Source organism: Diadema antillarum, unplaced genomic scaffold (genome assembly GCF_040938485.1).
Source record: "Diadema antillarum isolate AM-2024a unplaced genomic scaffold, OU_Dant_1.0 scf00000213, whole genome shotgun sequence".
Taxonomy (NCBI): domain Eukaryota; kingdom Metazoa; phylum Echinodermata; class Echinoidea; order Diadematoida; family Diadematidae; genus Diadema; species Diadema antillarum.
Window position 1 is genome coordinate 624,253 of NW_027271102.1, and position 19,032 is coordinate 643,284.

The 19,032-nt window shown below is 38.4% G+C and overlaps 1 protein-coding gene across 1 annotated transcript; it reads right to left on the minus strand.

Moving 5' to 3' along the window:
- Window positions 1-693: 693 nt before the first annotated feature.
- Window positions 694-11,580, minus strand: LOC139724422 (uncharacterized). The gene is made up of 7 exons (XM_071635567.1): window positions 11,187-11,580; window positions 7,352-7,428; window positions 6,641-6,686; window positions 5,641-5,817; window positions 4,683-4,955; window positions 2,850-3,075; window positions 694-1,144 (listed from the first exon to the last, which is right to left on the minus strand). Exons 1-7 carry the CDS (start codon window positions 11,200-11,202, stop codon window positions 748-750), a joined length of 1,212 nt encoding a protein of 403 aa, XP_071491668.1. The 5' UTR covers window positions 11,203-11,580; the 3' UTR covers window positions 694-747.
- Window positions 11,581-19,032: the final 7,452 nt, after the last annotated feature.

The window sequence follows — 19,032 nt, forward strand, 5'->3', positions numbered from 1 at the left end:
GGGGTCGGGGTGTTGGGTGAGAATTCACCCCTTCCTCGACGTTTCGCGCAATAATTCTGCACCGCAAGAAGACCTCGCCGCGAGGCTTCTTCATTTTTTTTTTTCAAGTCTAGCGCAAGTTTTGAGACCCAAAAATTTGAAACGTCCGCGAGTACCGTTATGAAGCCACTCCCATTTTTATACGATAACCGGCATTTTCTCCCAAACCGGGCACAATTTGGGATTTTGTGTACATTTCTTGAGGAAAAACAGTGCCCTGTCATGAAATTCATAAAAGCCATGACTATTTCTACTACATCAGTATTCATCACTTATAAACTTATCATAGTAGGAAATAATATCCATCGAAAAGGCAAAGAAAAAGAAATACAAAATAAATTCCAAAAAACAATAAAAAATAAGAATTTAAATGCCTTCTGGAAGTTTTTATGGTGTACGATTGTTGAAGATGTGAAGACAGGCCTACACGAACGAAAGAAATAGAGTCTCAATGTTTTTAATTAGTGTTCTAAGAGCTAAAATAAGATGTTTTGCTTAATTTGCATAACAAAAATTGATTTGAATGTGAAATTAACGATGAAAACGAAATTAAGACACAGTCTTGTAGATGTGGGTGTCGTGCCTGCCAAATTTCGACGCGATCGGGCCACTGATGGCCGATATGTTGGGGGGGGGGGGGCGGGCGGAATCAGGGAGAGGTTAGGGAACAACATGACTAATATTGCAAATGTTTTTTTCATACAGAGCTCACATAGACATCCCATCCTGAATATTGGCACTGTTAAGCGACTCGCCGAGTGACGTCTGCCGGACTTCAGGATTTACACCTTCTACCATCTCGCGCGCCTTCAACGGATCAATGCGAACCCACACCAAGCACGTGTTCACAGGGCCGGCGGCACCGCCGTGTTTCTGTGCAAAACTCAGCCAGATTGAAGGTATTATTAATTCATGCTGCCGATCTCCGGGATACAGGCTTCTGAAGTAGGTGTAGAACTCACCGAAATCGAAAACTTTTATCACTTTGTCGTGTTTCAATTTCGATGACTCTTGTTTGGTTGTCTCGACATCGGACCAATAGACGTGAGCCTTGCACAGCCTTCTGACGAAGATGTTTCCGCTACAATCGGAAAATATTCTGACTCTGCGCACAAGTAAAAAGAAATAGACAAATATCATATTCATCACTGAAGCCAGAAATGTGCACATCTTGTGATTTAAAATGTTGATAAGCCTAAAATTATGTAGATTTTGTTTCTATATGGTCAACTTGCAATAGCGCCCATTAAGATAATAAGCCAGTTCGGAGTTAGCTCATGGGCACATTGGTACGAATGATCTTTCCTTTTTCTCAGTTGGTTAGGGGCACTTCACTCGTTTTCAGAGCGACATAATGCATAAGCTTTACGTAACAATTTATGGGATTCATCAATCCTGTTCAAACAAAGAATAAACTTGCGTAGACCAGATGAGCAGAATGATCTGTCAATTCACACTTGAGAAAGCATCCATTTCATTATTTTGCATTGGATGTATTGACAATCTCTTTCCATTGATATTGCCAAATACCACTTTTGCTGTCAGGTGGATGTGCTGGCAAGCGGCGTTTATAAGGATTACATGAATAATCATTACATGACAGATGCTTATCCCAGTAAATTTAAAAACCAACATGCCTGTTGGTCCGAATGACCTTGTTTCTGCTCATGCGCAAAGTGGAACTCCGAACTGGCATATTAATTCGCGCTAGACGTGCTAACGAGGTCACGACCTTGAGAATAACTTTATTGATTACTATAATTATTACAATGATTACAGGTTACAAGGATTTCAACAATGGGTCACTAGACCAATGTAAGCGGTAAATATCATGAACCCTGTCTACATATGAAGACCTTGCTTCAAAAAGGCGCTAAATCCATTGTAAAGGATGAACTTAGCGCCTTTTGGAGGCAAGCTCTTCAAATATATATATATATATACAATATATATATATATATATATATATATATATATAATTATTAGAAGAAAGAGTCTCAAGTACGCCATGGATCCAACGATTACAAAATCTTTTATTACAAAATTTTCGGTTTGCCTCAGACCTTCGTCAGTGCAAAGACAATGATGGACAATTGTCCATCATTGTCTTTGCACTGATAAATGCTGTGAATCATCACCTTTGCCTGCAGTAATTTTTTTTTTCTAAGTAAACCGAATATTCCATGACATTCATAATATTATGGTTTGTGTGACTGACCAATCTAATCTTTCGTATTTACGTTCAGTATAAAGAGTAGGCGTATTCAATAATTGTATTATCCAGGGTGATGACTTGTATCTTCGTGTGTGAAATCGTGTGAAAAGCAAATGGAATGAGATAAAGAAGGCAACGTTAGGAAATATTGCGTGTATGACTTTCTTTGGATGTCCCCTGTCACTTGTGTATTTATTGTTATTTATAATTGTTATTGTTTTTAAAATTATTTATTTATCTACTTATCTATTTATTTATTTTTCTATTTATCTATCTATTCAACCATGGGAAACATATCATAAACATTACAAACATGAAAAAAAAAAACTAGAGTGAACATCACAAAGGGATACACTGTACTGTACATGGTACGCAAAATAAAAGAGGAATAAATGGTGACAACATGTAGGTCAGGGTACACAAAAGTCAAGACATTTACTGTTACCCATATTAAGCATGTGAACCCACACATGTTGCCTCTAAGAACATACATACAATTTACAGACTTTATCAACCCATCATAGTACCTTTGGACAGATCACAACAACTAAATGAGCTCAGAATGAGTTTGACAAGAAAGTGTATCTAAGCTTACCCTTCCAAACAGTTCTCGAGTATCTTCAGTGTAAGGCGCTTCTCCTTGCTTCCTTCATTCAGAAAATCTGTATGTGACGTCATAATCGGAACTTTCGTCGTCGTTACAGGGGTCACCAGGTCACTGTCGTGGTCCAGAGATTGATAGTAGAGCGTGCAGTCTCTTTCCTTCTCCCTTTCGATCACCTGTTTTTTCCTGAACATGACCTTCACTTTAAAATCGTCGCCTGAGTGGGAACAGATTAGTTTTAGAACATTATCTGGGTAAGATTATCCGAAGTACAAGATCTACGAGCATATCAGCAAACAGTGAATAATTATCTGAAAAAAAGTAAAAATAAATTGTCTAAAGCAATCAACTTTTTTGCAAACACTTTTATAGCTTCGATTTAGAACATATCCCTGCTGAAAAGAACACAGTGTCCCACGGTGTATTCACAATGTGTTCATAACAACTGTGTGAAAACTCTCTGACTTTAACAGTGTGAAGATGATTCGACACTGGTGTGGTTTTTCACAGAGAGTTCACATGGTAATGTTCTGTTTCAACAAATGATTCACAAAGTGGTCCAAGCGCGCCGGAACACTTTTTTTTTTTTTTTGGGGGGGGGGGGGGGTGGGGGAATCTCGACGGTAGGGACCTTTTGTAAAAACTGAGTAAAAAAAATCGCGTTTATAGAGCATTTAAAAGCAAATTTCTGGGGAATTAATATATTGAAAAAAAAAATCAGTTGGAAGTACTATGATCATAACATACTGGGGGTACATTATGTGACCGTGTGAGATCTTCGGCGAGGGTGTGTGTGTGTGTGGGGGGGGGGGGGATACCCCCTCCCACGGTAGGGACTTTGTGTAAAAACAGAGTGTAAGAGTCGCGCTTATAGAGCATTTTGATTTAAATTACTAGGGAATTAAACATAATTAAAGAAATCACTGCGAAGCATGATATGAAGGATTATGATCATAACTTATAAAAACTATTCATTTTACTATAGTAGTACGGGCAGAGCGAACTAGCCACTTTCACTTTGTCATTCGTCCGAAACGCATTCAATAAAACGTGATCGCATTGTTCGAGCAATAAAAAAAATATTCTTATACTGCTAGAAAGCAAAGAAGAAAAGGAAAAATGTCAGGTTTACTAAAGGTATGTTTCAGCGGACACACTCGAGGACGCTAGGCTACCATGTATACACTAAACTTACTCATAAGTTAATATTAGTGTATAGATATAACAATGTATATTGTTAGTGTATTACAATTTTTGCCCTGTTAGGGGCGAAACTTTCGCATTTTCAGTTATGAAATCAGCAACTTTTAGACAAGACAAATGCCTTTATTGTTCATTTTGATCTTTAAATTGTTTGTTACAGGGGCACGGGGGGGGGGGGGGGGGGGGCAAGTGCCACCCTGCCCCTCCCCCCCCCCCCCCCCCCCCCCGGCCTCCGCGGGCCGGCTTCCGGCGCCCTTGATGTGGCCACAGTGTTAAAACGCTCGAATTTAACAGTGTGAAGAGATTCACACTCTGGGACACTGGTAACCGTTCTGTATAGACATTTATATCGCATGATATTAAATCATATATGCACATGAAAATTGTTGAAATTGTACGAAATAACAAAATATACTGTGAAAATTGTATATATCCTGATGTTAGATGATAACGGTATTAATTGATGAAATTGTACGGCAATGCCGCCGTACAGAGAAAAAAAAATCGATGCAATCAAATCAATTGATATTTCTCGTTCGAGAGACCTTAAGACAACGCAAGATGCTTTTGCAAATGCCTTGAATTACATGATGCGCAAATATTCTAATATAGTCCACTTACGGAGCGGCAGGCCATCGCTAGAGGCCGATGGCTCGGACCTCGTACTGTTGTCTCTCACCACCTGGGCCACCCCTGTCGGTCTGGGAGGTGCCTGGTTCTGGACTCGCACTGATGCTGCACTTGCAGCCGAGCCTGACGGCTGTTGTGGTCGAGCGGGCGACTGGAATGGTACGGGCGCTTGTTGATACGTCCCTCCACTGGAACAAGGCAGTTCAAGCACGTTCAAATGAAACTGACCACCAACTGATGGGTTCACTTGCTCATTGCATTGATCTGTACCAAACAAAAACAGGATGAGTCTTAGCTAAGGTGTAGCCTTTCTCTACATATTATCAAGAAATCGTGGTCTGCGAGGCATTCTATCATTGTGTTATTTTTAGTTCCTCTAGCTCTCGCCTTGAAATAATCTCAGAAAAGTATATATTTTATATCCATGTTTATACACATTGTTTATATATATATATATATATATATATATATATATATATATATATAAATGTATATTGTCTGGCTTAGTTGATTTGTCGCAATTTCTAACACTTTGACGCTTTGATATTTCTATTGGCATGATATGCCGAGGGAGTGCACAATTTGACAAAAAGTAACCGTCTATCATGTCTATGGACATGAAACTATAACTGGCTTGAATCTTAAAAGTGATGTGGAACCGCGATCTTAAAATGCTAGGCTTGACAGTTTTGTTCAAGTCCGGCATGATAATCAACCGAGACGGTGTTCTAGCGTTGTTTTCAGATCGCTGATCCTACATGGGTAAATGCTCAATTCTTGGATGAGAAAGTTTCTTGTTCTTGCCATAATCCATTAATACAGTAGAAGTGAATTAGCACCACTACCATATCTAATCTCAACTATAATACCAGCATGTCCAGTTCCACAAAACGAACGAACAAACAAATTATTCAAAATAATTTCTCAAATATAATGATCAAACAATCACCAGAAGTGTTCCGCAACAGGTTGTTGCTCTCTGTTGGAAGCTGCACTTCATTGGTTCTCAAAGAAGATATGAGATCAGCAATCTCCTGCTCATTGAGTTGGACCTGGTTTCCGAACTGTTCGAGCTGTTCGAGGAGAGATCTTTCGGGGATCGCAATCCCCGCTGCGTATTCGCTACCTGGAGCCGGTATATGAGTGGTGATAGGGTGTGTCAGTGTATCATTGACTCATTTGTTTGTTTTTGTTTTTCTGCCGTGATGATCATTCGTGAAATTATCAATGATTCCAACTATAAAGTTAAAAAAGTAAAGGCATCACTGAATTGATCATAAGAAGGATAGATGAATAATTTTATATAATATGCATACAGTGTATAAGTTGTTTTGATTATGGTTTACAATTTGGTAATCTAGGGCCACCTCTCATCATATCATGATGGTAACATCAGGCCCAAAGACCAATTAAAAATAGAATTGCGTCAATGTTGAAAAGAAAATGTTGCGTATCCTTTATGTGCCTGGGACTTTGTACAGTGTCTATCCATTAACGCTGTGTGGGTGTCTGTGCCAATCGACACTTGAAAGAGCTGGAATGACCTTCACGTGGCACCAGAGAAAGATATTAATCGGAATACAATCATCCATATGAAACTACAAATGAATTAAGTTTTACAAAATCAAGCAAAAGTGACGACGTTACCACTAAAAATGGTTCCAAACTGTTCAAATCATCATCTCATTTCTTCCCATGACAAAATCCCCCGCCCCCGCAAAAAAAAAGAAGAAAAAAAGAAAATTGGAGGTAAATTCAAGAAGCAGAATTTAGGAAGGCGTCGTTGGTTACGGGACTTTCAACGTTTTTTAAAAGACCTTTTTTTTTCACGTAGCAGACTGTGTCTCAGCCATGATTTACTCAAAACACTGAACGATCCGGTATTAATACGTCGATGAAGTTAGAAGGGCAAATTGTAGATCAGTAAATTGGTCGGGCAGCCGGCTTACCATTGAGTGGGTCTGTTGGAAGACATCGGTCCGGACTGAACTCAAGCTGCAGACATGGAAGGGTGTAAAACAAATACCTGCATGTGTACTTAAATCTCATTGAGTCATTCATGCAATTTATACAAATTCTTGACCTGTTTTCATAGTTTCACTTTTCTTGTTCACTAAATCAAACTTGAAGGACGAAAATGCTGTGTTATCCTTTGTACGTAGAGTTATTATCATACACTTCTATACATTATATACATACGTAGTATACTGTATATACACGCATATATATATATATATATATATATTCATTTATTTAGATTTTACGTATTGGCTCCTAGACTCCTGAAGAAGGCGTATTAGGAAGCCGAAAATTTGAGTCGAATAAACTCATGCTTTATTGGCCAAAAATGCATTACCAGTTTGTTTCTTCAGTCTTCGTATATACACTGTATATATATATATATATATATATATATATATATATAAATTATGTATGTGTGTGTGTGTGTGTCATTATGTTTCCGATTTGAAACTGTTTATAGTCATTTGTAAAAGAAGTATTTAGTTACAATATGCGTACAGTTGTATTTGTATCTTAATGTAAAAAACAAACAAAAACAAAGTATGAATTAGTTTTTTTGATAGGTCATAGCCAATTAAATCTGAACAGTCAGTTCTTCCCACTTTAAAGTTGATTACATTCGTACCGAACTAACTCACCTGTAGATTACGATCAAGTTCTTCCCAAAATTCCTCTGATTCGTTTATCCGCCGATTGCCCTTCTCGTCTGTAATGTCTGTTTACGTGAAGATGATTAGCAATTTATTAGTTTTCGATAACGTCTCAAGCATCACGAAACAAGTTTTAGGGTACGTTAGATTTTCACTACTCGAACGTTGCAAAAAAAAAAAAAAACCAACTGTTCTGCTCATGCACAAAAATCGCTTATCAAAGTCGATCTCTGAGTGAGTTTTCGTGCAATGCCTTCCTTAGGCTATACATGTATAAGGTCACAACCCCCAAACTCAGCCTGCTCGGCGACCGGTCGGCGAGTTTTTAGCCAATTTCGGTCGGACAACGACCGAAGATCGACCGGTGACCAACCGGTGACCGAACTGGTGACCGACAAGGCACCACTGATTTTTAAGGCATCGGTCGGTCGCCGCTGAAATTTTAACGCGGAGTTAAAATTGCAGCGGCGACCGACCAGTTTTCACTCACTGCCCAAACTACGCTCAGAGTCCGAGCGGCAACGAGATTTTGGGAACAACAATAATAGAGACAAAAATGACAACAGCATAGAAGAAAACCAAGGAAATAGATCGAGCGGTCGCCGTCGATCGATTTACTGACTAAAATGATAAAGATAAAAAAAATGACAGAAGCACTAAAGGAAACCAGGGACTAAATGGGGAAGAGAATCCAGCGCAATGTGGAAGAACGGAGGGGGAGGGATAGAGGCAAGGAAACTCCACCAACATCTCAGCATCTCAACATCTTGGCAACTAACATGAGGGACAGGGAAGACAGGGACAACCACTTTGGGCAAAAGAGATGAAAACTAAAAGCTAGAGTCGATATGTATGGTTTGGTTATCTTTTCATTTATTAAAGGTCTACTGAATGAAGAAGTAATGACGTTGTGAATGAATGGCAAGAAATGGGGAAAAGGAAAATATCAAATGGAATAGGAATAGAAAAATGCTGTATAATAAAGAAGCACACAAGATATTTTGGAATAATCTAATCTATCTTAATCTTTGTTCCATCTAGGATTTTCCTCCCTTTTGTCTGATTTCCTAATTTCTAGTTGTCTGTGGTTTCAAAAATCCGAGGTTTATAGTTGGTAATTAAACTCTTAGATCTGTTGCCTCGATTTTTATCTTGAATAATTTATAATAACCAATGCATTATCACATCACAAATTACATAGGCACATGCATAAACCCAGGTAACTCGTGAGAAATTTCTGGCAGAGACCGGCGGGTCGCCGCCGGTACGCCTACGGGACATCGGTAGATTACCTATCGATCACCCGTCGGTCTCTCAGCAAAGTCGTAAAAATCGAACGGTGGCCGGTGGGAGATCGTCCAGTTGCCGATGGGGCGTCGCTCGGTGACTGCTCAGTCTCTGCGCGGAGAAGACCCCCATATTTTGCATTTTTTTACCTAAAATCGACCGGTGACCAACAGGATATCGACAGGGCATCGCTCGGGCATTGCTGAGACATTTCCAAAAACTGCTGGGCAGTGCCAAAATTTCAGCAGCGACCGAGCAGGCTACAAATCGGTCGGTCGCCGCTCTGAGTTGTGACCGTAGCCTTAATTTAGTGCCCAATGACATAAATAATATAAGTTCCTATACGATGCCAGTGAATTAAAGTAATAAAGTAAAGTAACTAATGGTTTAATTTTCATGTCTTGGTTATCTTGAAAGAATTTTCTGTAAACTGTATACAGTAAAGTAAGTTAACATGTTTCCATGTAGTCATGGTATCTTCTAGATGTGGCATTTTGTAATCCAATTCCAACGTGTATAAAACGTATGACATGTAATATAATGCGCCAACCCATGTAAACATAATTGGTAGTCACCAATTTTGACCAAACCGACAAAGGATGCACTTGGTTACTTACTGCTTTCGTTTTCGAATGGATTGCGCAAAAGAAAACGTATTTTTGTATTTTCTCTTGAGCATTATATGCTTGTGTGTGTGTGTGCGTGTGTGTGTGTGTCTGTGTGTGTGGGTGTGTGCGTGTATTTTTTTATGAAAAAGGAAAACAAAAGTATCTTGTTTGGCAGTTTTTTTCCCCTGTTCCTACCGGGGAATACCAGTCACTAAAGTCTTTACACAAAGTCCTATGTACTATGGATTCTGAAGAAGGCGACTGAAATAAATCCTGTCAGAGCCCGTGTCAGAGGAAGTACTGAAAGGTTGTCATCACACAGGGGAGGATGGAATGACAAAATGATCAAATACACCTCTTCAACTCTTAATCTGACAAAGTCCAAAAGCAACATATTAGTGGTCCTGTGCAAACCTTTTTTCTCTTTTTTTCTGTCAGCGCTCGTATCTGAAAAGTTCATAAAACGAAACTGTAGCTGCGCTGTTTCTTTTTGCTCCATGCTATTGTCAGAGTTCATGACCAAAGGATTATTCTTAGGTCTTGGGTTTCCCCACCTCCTTTGTGTCGTCATGCGAGAACAAAGTAATTACCATAACGCATGGTTAATGGTGAATTGCCATGAAGTTTGTGTCGTTCAGTTTACGCGTGAATACTTTAATGTTGGAGGTTTAAATGCATGGTAAGCAGAGCTAGAGGTAAAGCAGTCGTGCTATAGGCCATATAAATAAAATGTCAGAGATATGTCAGAGGGTGAAAAAAAAAACACACGGGCAATGATACCCGTGGAATGAAATGCCAGGATTTAATGTAAATTTGTGCTGGTTTTAATGTCCAATTTTGCGACGTTTTATTTCTGGTGTTTTACCTTTAACATTGGCAACTCTGGTATTTAAAAATGCTCTGTCAGTTTCATCTCAGCAATTTTTATTTCGAACATTTTGTTAAATATCTGACGTTTCTTCCTTAAACAGCGTTAATCTCTGACTTTTTTCTCAAGAGGGAAGTTCAATGTTCAGTATTTTACACATAATTATTGTATTTCTGTTTGTTATACGGAAGGAGGATTGACCCAATTTTACAATGCATTTCAAACACTGAATATACATCAGTATTGAATAGTTGATAATCGAAATTCGAACCACAATTCCCTCCCATTCACAACATATTACTTCAGTTGTTAGATCCCCCTTGTGTTAATTAATATAATAGGCGTATTGTATGCTAAAGTTCCCTCCCTTAGACCCTGTATACTTCATCAGGACTGCCTAAATTTCTGAACCCCCAGAGTGCGGCAGGATTTTCTCCGACTTTTCTTGTCTTGGACCCCCTCCCAAGTCTGGAACACCGCTAAATGCCCCTCTTGAGCTTGCATTCCAAACTCCTCTCTCAAGAACAGACACCCCCAACATTGACCATGTCCCTATATCAGAGGAGCTGTCACTCTCGATTCCCAAGCCCATCCCCATAACGATCATTCTAGATCAATGATCATGTAATTAAAGCACGATTAGTACACACGACAATCAAAGACACTGTTTTTCAGAACGTGAACCGAATATATATATATTAAGAATGTGAAGTAGCAATCCCTAAGGAATTCACAAGACACAAGTCATAAGCAACATCAAGCTTTGAGCATCGGGAGTTGAAGACAGACCGTTATCGCTGATTAGGGTTCTAGAACAATTACCCTCTGGACATTATTATTGTCACATCCTTCCCCTGACACTAACCCAAATCCACATCCTGAACCAATCATAGTTAACCCAACCTCTAACCATAAAACCTAACCGTAACCCTAATCTTAATTCTAACCTTATCACTAACCATGCAGTATTTAGCCGGGGGATAATGATTATTGTCCTCGGAGGTAATTACCCAGATACGCTGATTAGTTAGGATTACTATAATACAATGTATGTACTCACCTTCGGCTGCCGCCATGACGCCAGCGAAGCTTCACAGAAAAAAAAAAAAACAACGATCACAGCTTCTAAATGTCAATTGAATGTGACAAAAGTTACACGGGAAAGAGCTCGTCACCTGATGATTTGTCTTTTTCTAAGATCCCAGAAATTTGAGCGCGATCTGACCGAAAATCAGCTGAGGTTGTCTGAAAGAAATCAAAGGACTTCCTCGATCGTCCCCTTTGTAGCTTGGTCTTGTGGGCATGGAATCCAGTAGCGAACCGACGGACGTCTCTGATGTGCTCTTCGAGTTTATGTTGTCTGTGTGGTATGTGCGATTCGTTTATCACAAAATTGCCCAGATTGTGCGCGTGTAGGGGCTATGTCAGACCCTAACTGTGTGTAGTTGTATGTTATTTAGGCTGCTGACGTATATCACAATGTGCTATAAAATATGTGGCAGTATCAATGTGTGCACACACGATGTACGTACAGCACACGGTACTTCCCATGTGTAAATTTCAACGGGGGAATCCCCACAGTGATGTAATGCCTGCAGCAAAGGACATTCCACTGCAAGCCCTTGTATAAGTATAGGAATAACCAGGGAGGTGAATCAGGGTATTAAAGTACCATTCAGTGACCGGTCGACAACTGGTGACGGAAAATCGAATATTGCGTGGAAATCCCGTCGCCCGTCTGCTCTTTCAACGGGAAAATGAATAAAATATCAATATCCTAATTTCAACTGAAAGTGAAACACGGGATAATGGATTTGCTCTAAAATCCTGTTTTCCGTGTTTCATTATGATGAAATGGCGGAAAATGACTCAAAATCCTATTTTCTCAATATTTCATAAAATAGGAAATGGAAAACAGGATATCGGTTCAATATTCGTTTTTCTATTTTCCATTTGCAACGAGCGACGGGATATTGAAGACCGCCCCCAACGGCCACTTTGTTTCGACACATAAATCAGTGGTAGCGGTTCGGGATTATTCAGCGTCTAGAAGAAGAAGACTATACCTTGGCTACGATATGCTAGGCACCTCATCAAACTACCAGCCGGGGGTCTCTCCCACCTCACTGGGTGTAGCTTTATATAGCAACGTGCTCTGCTGCGAAACGACAAGTTTGTAGAGACTTCCGACCGTAATTATGCGATATTTCCATCTACGGAAAACCTTTTTCTTCTCTGACTGAAACTGTGATGAACTAAGAAAATAGTTTCAGATGAAATCCTCGAATTTCAACAACTTCACCAATAACAATGTCGGTGAAAACGGAGAGAGGAGTTGCGTTTCCCTTTTCAGTGTGCTAGGACCTGGGCCCCATTTCATAAAAGATGTTAGGATGGCAACTCTTGCCTGAATGACAACTTCCCACAGCAAACAGCCAATCAAGAAGCTGGATTCTTGTCGTTACCATGACAATTGCCATTCCAGCAGTGAGTTGTCATATAAACTTTTTATGAAATGGGGCCCAGGATTGTGATTTTGTTTTTGCTGTTACTCTTTATATGACTGCTCTTGGTTACTATGACACACAGAATTTTTTTATGGGGGGGGGGGGGCGAACACCATTCACATGACTGATATATTTCAGTTCGTAGGTACAATGGAATTGAATTTAAGATAATTTTTTATACATTTTGATTTATGATTGATTGATTTATATTTAATTTTGTTTCCGATCCAACCTTTTTGTCCCTGGGTTTCAGACTTTATGTGTAGGACATACATATAATTGATCCAGTATTTCACTGTTTGTTTGGTTTTTTTTTTTTTTTTTTGGGGGGGGGGTTGGGGTTATGTTTTTTTTTAGTCATTCTTCTCAAAACCCAATAGTATTTATGAATTTCGGTGCATATACATTGTTAATTGCAAAATGGTGTATGTATTACCACATAAGGATTTTCATAGAGAACACGTTGGGTAATGGAGTCTCAGGTTAACGATACACGAAGCTAAGGTTTTGAAATCATTTTTTATTTTTATTTTTATTGTGTATATCTAAGATGGTTTGGGTACGTTGATGATACCTGGTACCGTGAATTTGTCTGACGGTGATTTTTATTTGGGGGGTGGGGGCAGAGGTTTTGGGTCATCGGATAGGATTTGGGTGCTAAGAACATATTATTAATTAACAGTGCGCAATTATATTTGTTTTTGTGGGTTTTTTTTCAGAGATGTACTCTGATAACACTTTTTTTTTGGTTATACTGGAGTGACTTTTTTATGGGGGGGGGGGGTGGGACGAATACCATTCCCCACAATTGTATTTCTAGTTTTATGTACAATAATTCACCTGGTGTACATGCTCAATTTGAAATTATTTGTATTATTATCTACTATTATTATTTTTCATGTGTGTGTCTTCAAGTTCTTCCTGACGTGCTTCCTTCAGTTGAATTTGATTGCTTTTTTCCAACCCGGCAACATAGGGAAGCTCACCACCAGGGAAAACCTGACATCTTGTATCCTTAAGGTAATTGTAAATGTGCAAACATCTAAGATTAGATTCACAAATTTATACACAAAACATACACCAAATGAAATCCTCTGTTGGTTATGATTCATCCCTTTTCTCACCATTAAGTTCTTTAGGTGCCCCTTCTTTTCTTGCTTTTTCATGTGATCATTCCATTTCAATTTCATGTGATGGTGCATGTCCAGAAGTAACCACTAGGTGGACCATGAGACTACATTCTATATTTTGTTTTATGGACTGTCCACCTATTTCTGGTCATGACAGAAAATTCAATGTAACATACCGCTAATAAAGCACCTTTTATAGAAAAACATAAACTGATTCAATCAAAGATACATGTCCAACAATGAATTCGAGACAATTAACTCACAAGCGCGCATACATAATCAAAGAAAGACAGTTTTCCCCTTTATTATCTTTTATTTTATTTATTCGTTTTCCACTTATGGGAAGAAATTGCCCTTTAAGCCAAAGTTAGGGCTGATTTTCAAAGAGAAGCATGAAAAGTAGAGGCAGGTAAAGAAACATGCTGTGAGAAAAGAGGTGAATCATAACCAACAGAGGATTTCACTTGGTGTATACATTGTGTAGAATATGATTATAAATTTGTTAGACTAATCTTAGATGTTTGCATAATAAGAAAAAAAAAACTTAGAATGAAGTATGTAGCGCAATGGTCTGGTCATAAATAACAAACAAATTCAAAACAGAGTCTCTATGATTATATAGAATTGCTGAATAGGTTTGGAAATGAGAAGGGCCTACATTGAATAATTTACCAGTTCCATCCCCCCCCCCCCCCCAAGAAAAGCTATGATTGGTACTATTCTCCCTGTTGTCCTCCTTTCTCACGGTTTTCACCGACATTATGATTGGTGAAGTTGTTGAAATTCGAGGATTTCATCTAAAACTATTTTCTTAGTTCGTCTCAGTTTCAGTCGGAGAAGAAAAGGGTTTTCAGTAGATGGAAATATCGCATAATTACGGTCGGAAGTCTCTACAAACTTGTCGTTTCGCAGCAGAGCACGTCGCTACAAAGAGCTACACGCCATGTTTCTTTACCTGCCCCTACTTTTCATGCTTCTCTTTGAAAATCACCGACATTGTTATTGGTGAAGTTGTTGAAATTCGAGGATTTCATCTGAAACTATTTTCTTAGTTCATCACAGTTTCAGTCAGAGAAGAAAAAGGTTTTCTGTAGATGGAAATATCGCATAATTACGGTCGGAAGTCTCTACAAACTTGTCGTTTCGCAGCAGAGCACGTTGCTATAAAAAGCTACACCCAGGGAGGTGGGAGAGACCCCCGGCTGGTAGTTTGATGAGGTGCCTAGCATATCGTAGCCAAGGTATAGTCTTCTTCTTCTAGACGCTGAATAATCCCGAACCGCTACCACTGATTTATGTGTCGAAACAAAGTGGCCGTTGGGGGCGGTCTTCAATATCCCGTCGCTCGTTGCAAATGGAAAATAGAAAAACGAATATCGAACCGATATCCTGTTTTCCATTTCCTATTTTATGAAATATTGAGAAGATAGGATTTTGAGTCATTTTCCGCCATTTCATCATAATGAAACACGGAAAACAGGATTTCAGAGCAAATCCATTATCCCGTGTTCCACTTTCAGTTGAAAATAGGATATTGATATTTTATTCATTTTTCCGTTGGAATAGGCGACGGGCGACGGGATTTCCACGCAATATTCGATTTTTCGACACCAGTTTTCGACCGGTCACTGAATGGTACTTTAATACCCTGATTGAGGTGGTATTTCCTCTCACCTCCCTGGAATAACGCATTCCGCGGAGTTGTTTTAGCGAGTATGCAGTGCACGAGAGGTTTCTTCTGAGCATGCGCACTCCACACGAGCCAGAGGCGAGTGTGGAGTGTGCATGCGAAGAAGAAACCTCGAGTGCACTGCATATCGCTGAACAACGACGGGAAAATGCGTTATTCCTTTTATAAGATGGCTAAGTAATTTCAAACGCGAGGTGAATATACCTTGTATGAGAAAGAAACAATGAAATAAATCAAATATCAAAGATTTTGAAATTGTACTTACCGTTGGAAAATGGTCCGGAGTAGGCTTTCTCCGAGATTATCCCAGCTTGTGCTGAATAACGGTGCATTAGACAATTTGGGTGCGCGAAAATCCCACGGGCGTGCAGGGATAGACACTTTTCGCGAATGATCACGTGGTACACTTTGACCAATCACCAAGCTGGAAATTACTTAGCCATCTTATAACCTGGATTTGTAAAAACGTCTCACTGGGATTTGCAAACACTTCAGTGGTATAACGTACCGATGGTATAGATGAACTCGATGTCAAACAAAGCTGCTCATGAACCTTTACCGTTTTAATTTCCTTGTAAAGCCCACTAAGTTGTTTTTTTTTTCAACCAAACTTGGTAGATTTTTTTCAACCAAACTTGGTAGATTACCTTTTTTAGTGATGTGTGCTGATCGCGCTGAATTGTCATTGCAATATTGGCTTCAATGGGCTAATAAAATATCAATTACTATTTGTTATTGTTCCCTCAGTATCAACTCTTGAGAAAAAGCGAATCGCTTGAAAATTTGTGTGCCGAAATAAACTGCTGGTGAATACATGTACAACATGAACTTTGTTTCAGTTTTGTTTTGATGATATTATCACGCCAACACGTGCACGGACAACTTACTCAATATATATATATATATATATATATATATATATATATATATATACATGTATATGAAGAGCATGCTTCCAAAAGGCGCTAAATCCGTCCTTTTTTTACTGGATTTAGCGCCTTTTGGTTCCAAACTCTTAATCTAATATATATATATATATATATATATATATATACATATATATATGTATACACATATTTGTATATATATATATTTGTTTCTAAAACATGCGCTTAATTTCCTCGCCAGGATAAAGCGTTTTAATTGCCATTTTAGGTTTTAATCTCATATATATATATATATATATATATATATATATATTACGTGTGTGTGTGTATGTGTGTGTGTGTGTGTACGTGTGTTATTAACATGAACATGGAATTAAATGAAATCCAAATAAAGAATATTGTCATAAAACAACAAAAAAGTGTGTGCGTGTGTATATGTGTGTGTGTGCGAACTGGGAAGTCCCACCACCATGAATTTTTAATGATCTTCAACCTACATCAATGCATCAACACAACATAGAGGGATCCTAAGCAAAATTTATCATAGAAACACCATGACGATTTAACAAGAAAAGTAGTTAATCACGTATATTATAATCTTATATTTTGTCCTTCATAGAGATTTACGGCATCAATCATTTTTAGTCTTTTTTGATGATCACCTTAACAAACGCGAAGATCCACGATGGCCGGAGAAAGCTACAATACTTGACTACGAAATACCTCAGGCTCCGAAGCAACAATTCAAAAGCAAATGGACAGTTTGCCAGTTTGCAAAGGAAAAGAATAATGATGTGTCGTGTTTTTGTCAGGAACAAGGATCCGATTATCAAATCATTGTTGATACTCCCACGTTCTATTAAATTTATTGCATCTTACGTATCTTGTATCTTGGAGGTTAATCGTATCTCAAACATATAGATGACAATGTACATGACACATCGCTTTGTATACCGTTCGTCATTATGCCGCATTAGTAAAAACTACTCTGCTAATATAGTACATTAAGATATGTTTTTAGTTACCTTATCATATCAATGATTACCTTGAATGCTATAGATGACAGAAATATAACTTGACATGCTCCTAGACAAAGCATTGAAATCAGTGGAAGTATTATGCAGACAATTACATGTTATGCTACAAACGGCGTGTTCATAGCTCCAAAAAACAAAACAAAACAAAAACTATACACATTCAAGTCAGGCCTATCTAGGGCCCGTTTCATAAAACTTGTCATCAGTGACAATTTGTCATAGATGTGACAAGCTAATGAAATTCTTGCATCTGATTGGCTGAGAGCAAATATGTCATAGAAATGTGGTAGTTGTCACTGATAACACGTTTTATGAAACGGGCCCCCGCCGGTGATCATGTTAAGCACATTGTTACGATGTATCTATCATCATAATAATATAGCAATGATGAGGCAACGTCGAGGAATGAGAGAAGCACACCAATACGTTTAGGTAAAGATTTCTATACCATAAGCCGCGAAACAAAAGGGGGAGGAGGGTGATCGCAGTCCTCCCCACTTTTGGATAACATTTTTTAGAACATTTAGGAGAACATTTTGACTGAAAAAGAGGTAGGTCTATTACTGCAGTGCAGTATACCCCGTCATGGTCCAATCTGCGTACATGTGATTGTGATATGAATAGCACACGCCGTCAAATTTATGACGGAGTATTCTGCAGTTGTTCCAAAACAGAAAAGAAAACGCACATTGCACATTTTGAAATCTAAAGCAATTAACAAACTTCACACTGCTCAGGAGGTTCAGCAGTCTTCTTCTGGAACCGATGTTACATAAATAATATGTTACAAAAATAATTAAGATATTATACTTATCACCATAAATGTCTTTCACAGTAACAAACTAAAGCCTATCAAATTGTTACAAAATGACAAAACGGAGGGATATAAAAAGGAGAATGTTTTAACTCACACTGCAAGGCAAGGGCCTCATTGTTGTACAGTGCTCCTAAGATGTTTCGCAAAATAACATCAGCAATAAACCACATACATGAATTGAAAATGTACTACCCTGAAAGTGTATATTCACCATCCACTTCATAAAGATTTTCGAAATTTATCATCTTTTTTTTCATGATCCCCTTTACAAACAAGAAACGCAATCCATACGACGGTCAGAGAAAGCTTGACTACGAAATACCTCAGGCTCCGAAGCAACAATTCAAAAGGTAATGAACAGTTTGCCAGTTTGCAAAGGAAAAAGAATAATAATGTGTCGTGTTTTGTCAGCACCAAGGATCCGATCATCAAGTCAATTTAGATAACAGCACATTCTGCTAAATGTAATGTATTTACATCATTTGTATTTTGTATCTTGAAGGTTAATCGTATCTTTATTCAAGCATATACTAAGCAGATGATAATGTACATGATACATAACTTTAAAAGCCGCTTCATTCTTTGTCCTTATACTGCATTAGTAAAAACTATTCTGCTAATATACATTGATATAGTACATAAAAATATGTTCTTAGTTACCATCTCATATCAATGATAACATTGAATGATATAGATGACAGCAACTTGATTTACAACAATGCTCCTGAGACAAAACATTGAAGTCCGTTGAAATACTAAGCAGACAATGTTATACTATAAACGGCGTTTACACAATGACAAAAACAAAACAAAACAGCGCGACTGTACACAATCATGC